Source organism: Frankliniella occidentalis, unplaced genomic scaffold, assembly GCF_000697945.3.
Source record: "Frankliniella occidentalis isolate FOCC.00 unplaced genomic scaffold, Focc_3.1 Scaffold327, whole genome shotgun sequence".
Classification (NCBI taxonomy): Eukaryota; Metazoa; Arthropoda; class Insecta; order Thysanoptera; family Thripidae; genus Frankliniella; species Frankliniella occidentalis.
Genome location: NW_026267450.1, coordinates 153,994 through 162,477, shown reverse-complemented (window position 1 = coordinate 162,477; position 8,484 = coordinate 153,994). Strand labels below are relative to the sequence as shown.

Below are 8,484 nucleotides of genomic sequence, written 5' to 3'. Positions count from 1 at the left end.
TTGTTTTTCCCATTTTTTCCGGAAAACTTTCGGATTTTAAAATCTATACGCTTACCTCCTTCCTTCATGTCCTCCTCCCGGAAGCCGTCGAGGAGCTTGTTGAACATGGCGACCGTCTCTTCCTTGGGCGGCTCGGAGATGTCCTGGATCATGGTCAGGCTGGCGTAGTCTATCCGGAACTTGGACAGTAGGCTGGCCATACTGAAAGAGGAGACTCCGGTCAGATGCGGCACAAGAGGGGGAGGGGGGGGATAGCGTCGCGTCGTCAGGGACGGCGGCGGCGACGGAAAGCAATGGCATTGCCGTACGGCTTCACTCACTTCCTCTCCTCCACCTCCATGTCGTGCTTCTTGTTGGTGAGCGCGAACACGCGCAGCTTGCAGTTGGCCCACGTCGTCCTCGTGCTGATGATGTACGGCAACAGCATGGTCAGGCCTGCAGCGACAAGTCAAAAGTCAAGCAGGTGTATGTTTCGGTGTTAGCGGGTGTAGGCCGGGCGGTCGGGCCTGTCACACAGGGCTGCTCGGCGGGTCTGCCTACCCACCCGCTGCCAGGCGGCGGTGTCGATAGGCTGGCCTGTCACACAGGGCTGCCGGGTGGGTTTGCCTACCAACCAGGCCGCTCAGCGCTCAGCTCCGCCCCAAGCTTAGTAAACGCGCCCTTACCTCCGTCGTCGTACAACCACCACACGTCGATGGAGCCCTTCTTTTGTCTACGGTCGAACAGGGTCATCTTGGCCAGGTCGTTCATCGGCACGGTCGCGGCAGCGTTGGCAGCAGCCGTGTTGAGCACCTGCTGCGAGGCGGCCTTCTTCTTCATCTTGAGGATGCTGTGCAGCGGGCTGTTGGCGTTGCGCTTGGGCGCGGACGGGCTGTCGGCCGGGAAAACGGACGAACCTGTAGGAAAGAGGAAACCCGTCAGTGTACGAGGTGACCCGCGGGTGACCTCCCATGACCTCCGACCTCGCGGTGACTCACCATTGACCTGCAGTCCGGCGAGCGACGCCTCGGAGCGCGCGCCCGGCAGCGACGAGATGTTGAGGTTGGAGTCGGCAGCGTGCAGCATGCCCAGGTTCTGCACCGACAGCGTGAGCGTGGACTGCATGTCGGCCAGGGACGTGCCGTTCATGTGCTCGCTGTCCAGGAGCCGCGAGTAGTCCAGGCCGTCCTCCAGGCGCAGGATGCCGACCGCCACACGGTTGTCGAAGGCGTCGCTGGAGGACAAGACAGGCGCGCGTTCAACATGCGTAACCTTTCGAACGACGGGGGCCACGAGTGTCCACCTCGAGCACTCACTGTAGCACGTTAAAGTATGCGATGAGGTCGGTGCTGCTCGCCGTCTTCCAGTCGGACTTGAAGCCCATGAGCAGCACGTTGGGCTTCAGCTTGCCGATGCCGCACGTCTGCAGCAGCGCCTTGGCGCCCTCCTCGAAGCGCAGCCCGTCCACCAGCGAGTAGAAGGCCTTGATCTTGCGCGAGCGCAGCCACAGGTTGGCGTTGTGGGCGTGCTCCAGGCGCGAGCGGTGCGGCAGCGGGGCCTGCGCCAAGACGAGCTCGTCAACATCTCGGAAGGGGAGGATTATAAAGAGCACCCAGAAAAACGCGTCCTTGAGTCAGGGCATTGCCTAACAAGGGCGTTTTGGGATTGCGCTTACACTTGCGATCTCGCCGCACACTAGGAGAGAGTTGTTTTTGGTGATGAGATTGGCGAAGTCGACGAGCGCCGGGCGTGACCTGGGCGAGCCGCACAGCGCCAGCACCTGCGGCCTGTAGTTCTTGACGTGCTCTCCGATGTGGGCCAGTCTGTGGACCGTGTTCAGGGCCGTCTTATACGTCTGCGCCTGTGTCGATGATCCCCAGTTGACGTCTGTGACACAAAAAGAAATGGGCATTTTGTGACTCCAGTTCATAACGTTTAGAGGACACGTAGAGGACGTGGCAACAATTATCTGTCAATTCGTTCTGTCCCGTCCCGTACCAGGTTTGCGGTAGACGACGATGAGGTACAGAGCGAAGATGACGACGATGGTGATTACGGAGGCTATCCAGTCGATGAGGAACATGATGGCGATGCAGAGGAAGAAGCCGATCAAGCTCAGCCACAGGTTGTAGTACTGCAGAAAAGGGGACAAGTTTACTGGGCACCCTCTAGCTGGGACCGGCAAGCGCACACAGCCATACACGTCTATGTGGCTGCTGGTATTTATTCGTCCCGACTTGGTCCAAGCCGTCGTCAAGCACCTTACCCTGAAGGTGGGCCTCCATCCGAGGGGCTTGATGAGCGCCGCGTGGAACGTGCAGAAGTTGATGAGTGCGTACGACGCCAGGTAGAAGTTGGAGATCAGCGGTGCGATCAGGTTCAGGTCGGCTAGAGGAGTGAAAACAAGAGAGACGGCGGTGAGCGACTCCAGGGAACGACACCAGGGGAGCACCCCAGCCACGGAACCTACCGATGAGCAGAAAGACGACGGAGATGAAGAACGTGAGGACGTAGCCGCGGTAGGGCTCGCCGTGCTTGCCGTAGCCCTTGCTGAAGTAGATGAGGCCCGGGTAGATTCGGTCCTGGCCGAGGGCCTGGACGAGCCGCGGCACGGAGAGCAGGTTGGTGAGCGCGGTGGAGAGCGTGGCCGCGAAGCAGCCCGCGTAGATGACGTACTTCTGGTACGAGATGAGCTGCATCGCCTGCAAACACACACCATGCACACACATGCCATGCCTCAGTTGGTTTGAAAATATGTTGTTGTTTTTTTTCGCCGCCATAAACTGACCGTGCGAATTGGACCGGCGTGTCCAGTCCAGCACGGCTCTGCTAGAGCACGCTCCCGCACGGCCCGCCCGACGGCCGGTATTTTTAGCTCGAGCAGCCATAACACACTGACGACTACATATTGCACGAGAGGGAGTGCCTCTATCGCCGTCTCACGGCGCATGGCCAGCGCGGCAGAGGATCCGCCCAATAAAATCGACCCATCTGGAAACGGTAAAGAGCGCCCATAAGAATCCCCATACGCACCGTGTAGCTGTTGCCGAGCCCATAATCGCAGTGGGTGTTGTTTTGGTCGTTGCGGCACGCGCTGCTGGGCCAGCCGCCCACCAGGTCGGCGACGTTGCCGCTGGCGTCCCGCACCGCGACGGCGCCGGCCATGAACACGAAGAGGACGTACGAGGCCATGGACACGAGCAGGGACAGCATGGTGCCCTTGGGGATGGAGCTGGACGGGTCCTGGAGCAAAGGGTACATAGCCGCCGGGGTCAGTCGTGTGGCTCCGTGGCGGAGGAGGCAAAGAGAGGCGTGAGCCAGGAACGCACCTTGAGGTCGCCGGAGATGTTGGCGCCCGCCTGGATCCCCGTCACGGACGGGAAGAAGATGGCGAACACTGTGAAGAAGGATTGGGTGACGCCTTCGCTGAAGTGATAGTCGGGCCCCCAATTCTCCGAAAACGCCTTTTCTGTGGACGAAATAAAGAGGTTATCAGCATTAAAAATTAGTACGGCGTTGCAAGTAGGCCCATGCGCCAGCGCCACTAAACTCACTGCTTAACCCCACGAAACCCTGCGCCCGCTCCAAGTCCGTGGTGGGCCCGACGCAGGCGCCGACCACGAAGATGCCGATGGCGGCGACAATGATGACGATGAGGAAGTTCTGGGCCTGAAAGAAGAGGGGGACTGCAATGAGAAACAGCCTCTCGCGAGAGTCAGGGTCAGGAAGGGATTCCGTCAACCAACTAGTTTGCACTAGTTTGGCACTAATTCGTCGCCACTCGCCACTCGGCAGGTAAGGTATGCATGGACACGCTCGGGCACGGCCCCCGCGCGGCCGCCCCGGCTCGGCCCGGCTCGGCCACCTGTGTGACACGGCTCGGCTAGGTGTCGTGGAGGACCCTGGGCCGCGAGCCGCGAGGCGCTGGCTGGGCCACGTGATGTCAGCCACCCTGGCCGCTCTCCAAAGTCGCGACGCGTCCGGCGCCGGCGTGGACATGCCCACTGTATTGTACATGGCCAGCGGAGGAGAGGGGGCAAGGGCCTGCGGGGACGGTTCGATGACAAGGTCTTCCAGTTGGCCGAGTATACGACGCACCGTCGCGCCGGTAGTGACGCCCCCGGCCCCTCCATCCCCTCCCCCGGCGCCACCGTCATGGCCGGCGGGCGTGCGGGGACGGGCGGGGGCGGGCGAGAGGACTAGGACGATGCCAAAGACATTGACAATGGACGAGCGATGTAGATGAAAGGGGTCAGGTCTCGGGCCACCTGGACTAACGCCACCCTGTCGTGTCCTAAGTGCTGTCAGGATGATGAACCGCCGGCGGCGCTGCACAGCGGCGGGTCCGGGCCCGGTCCGCGCGCTCGTCGAGATCAATACACGCCATAGCTCATAGCGGCGACGCCCGGGCGGGGCGGGGCGGGGCGACGCCGTGGCTGATGCTGGACTCATCAGTTTTAATTACGCTCACAAAAGATGCGAGGTGCGGCGCGGCGCGGTTCCACGTGCGTGCTGCCGGTCATTAAGCCCCCCGCGGCTGCGGCCGTCAACACCCAGAGGGCGCCGGGCAACCGTGTTTGCTTAAACGCCCAGTGCCGTATCATCCCTTTTTATTTTTATTTTTTTTCTCTCGACCGCTCCCTTTTGTCATGCCATGCGCCCTGCGTGATGCCGCACAAAATGGACTCGCAACATAATCCGCCCCGGCGAGCGAGCCGTAACCCCAAAGTCTCTCCCACAATGCTTTTCGGGTGATGACAACGACCCCCGCCCCGCCACCGCACCGCTCCCTGTGGAGCGCTTTGAGGAGGGTAAAGAACGAGGTGACCGGGAGCTGATGCCCGCGGTGACGTCGGCCGCGCTGCCCTGGCCGTCCTTGACCGTGCGGTGCACGCGTCCGCATGAGGGAAAGAGAGGGGGGGGGGGCAGGGTCCGGGACCTGTTGGCGCCTGGCGGGCCGCGCTGTGCGTGAGCACGGGAGCGCACAAGTGCGGGTGGGACCTTTCTCGGACTGTCATGACAGCAGGACCTGAGTACTTTTAAACTCGGACTGTCATGACCACAGGACCTGAGTAGTTTAAAACTCGGAATGTCATGACCGCAGGACCTGAGTACTTACTCGGATGTCATGACGGCAGGCCCTAAGTACTTTAACTCGGACTGTCATGACAGCAGCATGACGTCCGTTTAAAACTCGGACTGTCATGACCGCAGGACCTGAGTACTTTACTCGGACTGTCATGACAGCAGGACCTGAGTACTTTACTCGGACTGTCATGACAGCAGGACCTGAGTACTTTACTCGGACGGCCCTGGTCTCTTCCCGCTCCCCAGCAAATGACACGGCCCACAAGCGAACGACACTCTCGGAAAGCATCCAAAAGGGGTCAAGGCTACTCCTGGCGCGTCGCACCCCCGGAGGTTCGGATGTCACACAGCGCCATTCCGCGTCAGTCGAGACATATGGCCGGCCGCGAGGGGAGGGTTGGCGGAGGAGCGAGGGGCGTCAGGGTGGAGCCCGGCCGCGCCGGCCCAGCCCTGCGGCGAGGGGAGCGGCCCGGAACCCTTTGCCATGAAAGTAACGCCCAGCGCTCAGCCCAGCCCGCCCCCGGTGACGGCCTCGTCCACCCACGCGGTTTTCCGCCTCCCCCCCCCCCCCTGGCCGCGGATGCTTACCTTCGTTTCCCAGTCCATGCCGACGGCGCAGATGACGACCATCACCAGGATGGCGATGATGCCCACGATCCGGATGTCGTTGTTGCCGCCGTCCACAATCTGGAGGCCGTTCTCCTTGAGCAGGTCGTTGAGCGAACTGCAGAAGCCGATGGTGTTCATGGCGGCGGCCACGGCGTTGGCGAAGGCGAACACCACTCCCACCGACGCCCCGAACTCGGGGCCGAGTGACCGTGAGATGATGTAGTAAATGCCTCCTGTGCAAAATAAAAGCACGCCCGATGAGTCACATTGCTCAGAAAGCATTTCTCCTGGCAGGCTAGCATTGATGCACCACCCGGACCGGGGCGTCTTTAACAGCGCATTTTTCTGACACATTTTGCACATGATTGGTGCTGCTGACGTCTATCCGCGTCTACCGCACTGAGAAAAAAATGTTCTGGCTCCAGGTAGCAAATCCAGCAAAACTGCATTATGGCTTTATTGTATGTCCAATCAGCGTTACAGTTTTTTTTTGTACGTAACGTACCGAAAATCCTACCAAAAACTGTAACGTGCTCATTTTGGGCATTAAGGAGCAGTTTTATTTGCAAATGCTATATCAATATATTTTTGAAGCACCAACTGGCAACTGGCCTATTGTCGTGTTCCGGTCTGGTTCGGGCGATGCTGGAGTCAAGACGCAGGTTTAGCTCTAACTGGTTTATGAGGTATTTTATTGGTATAAAGAAGACTAGGAAGAACAAGCCAGAACATAACAAGCCTTCAATTGTTTTTCGGAAATCGTCTGCTAAAACAATTGCAAAGCAGTCTCTTTACAAAAAACAGTTGAAGGCTTGTTATGTTCTGGCTTGTTCTTCCTGATCTTCTTTATACCAATAAAATACCTCATTGACAGTACGTTCAGGGTTTATATTGGCAGACAGTTGACGACTGACAGATGACTGACAATGATGCCAACATATGAATGTGGGTTACACAACATGTGTGGTTAATATGTTGTGTAACCCACATTCATATGTTGGCATCATTGTCAGTCATCTGTCAGTCGTCAACTGTCTGCCAACATATGAATGTGGGTTACACAACACCTATCAAACGAGCCGGGGTAAGTCAAGATTACTCAGTTCGTCAAGAAGATATTGTCAAATATGACGCGTTAGTGATTGAACCGCATTTTTGGGTTACAGGCCCCTGACTGTAACCAATTTTAACATTCGCTCCTAGACTAACTACTGGTGGATGTTCTCGCGCGATAGCGATAGGCCTGATTTGGACTGACCTCCTTTGACCTCGCCGTTGGTCGAGATGGCGGACAGCGAGAGGGTCGTGAGGACGCACACCACGGTAGAGATGCCGATGATGACCAGCGACTGGAAGATGCCGGCCTGAGCCACGACCCAGGACAACCGCAGGAAGAGCATGACCCCCCAGATGTTGAGGAGGCAGGGGATGAACACCCCCTGGATCCAGCCCAGCTTGATGCCGTGGCTGTCGCCGCCGCCCCCCGCCTGCTCCACGTCACCGCCGCCCCCGCCGCCGGCCCCCGCGTCCCCATCGTCACGCTGCAACAGAACAAACACGCAAGGTGAGGCGGCCGCTGCTGGGCACGAGCACTCGGTTCGCCACACGTGGCGACAAAAAGGCAAAATAAAACATTTGGACTAATACGCCAATAAGCAGCTATCTGCCATGGCATCGCTCCAGCTCACGGCTGATGCGTGACACTCTCTCTAGGCCAAACGTTTGCGAAAGTCGAGTGCCCGATCGTGGTAGAGGCTTTTGTCATCACAATGGATAGCGTCACGAAGGACCACAGAAAGTTTCATTACAACAAGTAGTACACGACTCCCAATCTTGTCTTTAGAGTTGCCATGTCGCTAAGTTTCTCCGTTGGCCGTTTGGTCAGATCTGACCGAGGTTCTTAGCTTTGCCCCTCATGAGCCGTTTCAAGTTGAGGGTGGAGTGCGTGTGTGTGCCGGGTGGCGGGCAGGCCGCGGGGCCGCTAGCACCAAGCACCAAGCACCAGCCAGCAGGCCAGGCCCCATTGTAGCCTTGACTTTAGTGGGGGGGAGGGAAGGGTCCCAGGGAGGGCGGGGGAGAGGCACGTGTTGCTTTCTTCCCTCCTGCCGATGCCGAGCCGACCCATCCTCTGCGCATCACCGACGCTGACGCCGGTCGGCCAGCGGCCAGAGAGCCCAGCGGCCGCAGCCGCGGCGGCGGCGGCGCTCCGCCTCACAAGAGGTATACACACTTACTCTCTCGGGTACATTATGTACGCCATGTACCACCGGCGCATAATCCGTAAAGCCAAATGCACTCCGCTGGGCGTGGCGCCGGGTGGAGCAGCGGCCGGCCGCCGAGGGCCGAGGCTCGGGCCGAGGTGCCCCGCGACCGCCACGCTCTACGAGGCTAATCTGCGCGATAAGCTGCTCCTCAGACTTGCGTTGCACGGCGGAACGGCGCCGCCGTTACCAGTCTGTTATTTATCGTCTAAGCGCACTTTTTCTTGTTTCCGCTCATTTCGCCACTGGAGTCTCTTTTCTTTTCTGCGCGCCCAGGTCGGGCTGTGCGAGTGCCATCCGGCCTCCTCCTCGCCGCATCATGTGGATCGATTGTGATGCGCGTGTGTTGCCTCATCCTCATGGCATCGGGGCGGGCAGGCGCGCGCGGAGCACAGCGCTGCAGGTGAGTTCATTTCGAGGAGTGACAGTTAATGGGAGTGGGGGTGAGGGGGGATGGCGCAAGGCCCCGCAAGGACAGCGGCGCGGCGGCGGCCAGCGACTGTCCTCTCCAGCAGCGCGGGCTGGGGCCGCCCCCGCCGCCCCCGCT

General features: G+C 59.5%; 1 protein-coding gene across 1 annotated transcript in view; it reads right to left on the bottom strand.

Annotated features, from left to right (window-relative positions):
- Positions 1 to 55: 55 nt before the first annotated feature.
- LOC113203837 (bumetanide-sensitive sodium-(potassium)-chloride cotransporter) overlaps positions 56 to 8,484 on the bottom strand; it is a gene marked incomplete at its 3' end in the record, with an annotated part of 13,280 nt that continues 4,851 nt past the window's right edge. The window contains 14 exon segments of the mRNA XM_052274024.1: positions 56 to 201; positions 321 to 435; positions 666 to 896; positions 978 to 1,213; positions 1,296 to 1,537; positions 1,655 to 1,866; positions 1,978 to 2,113; positions 2,246 to 2,367; positions 2,450 to 2,681; positions 3,013 to 3,222; positions 3,309 to 3,448; positions 3,534 to 3,648; positions 5,656 to 5,909; positions 6,935 to 7,217. Of these exon segments, the coding sequence (XP_052129984.1) occupies positions 56 to 201; positions 321 to 435; positions 666 to 896; positions 978 to 1,213; positions 1,296 to 1,537; positions 1,655 to 1,866; positions 1,978 to 2,113; positions 2,246 to 2,367; positions 2,450 to 2,681; positions 3,013 to 3,222; positions 3,309 to 3,448; positions 3,534 to 3,648; positions 5,656 to 5,909; positions 6,935 to 7,217 (2,674 nt within the window).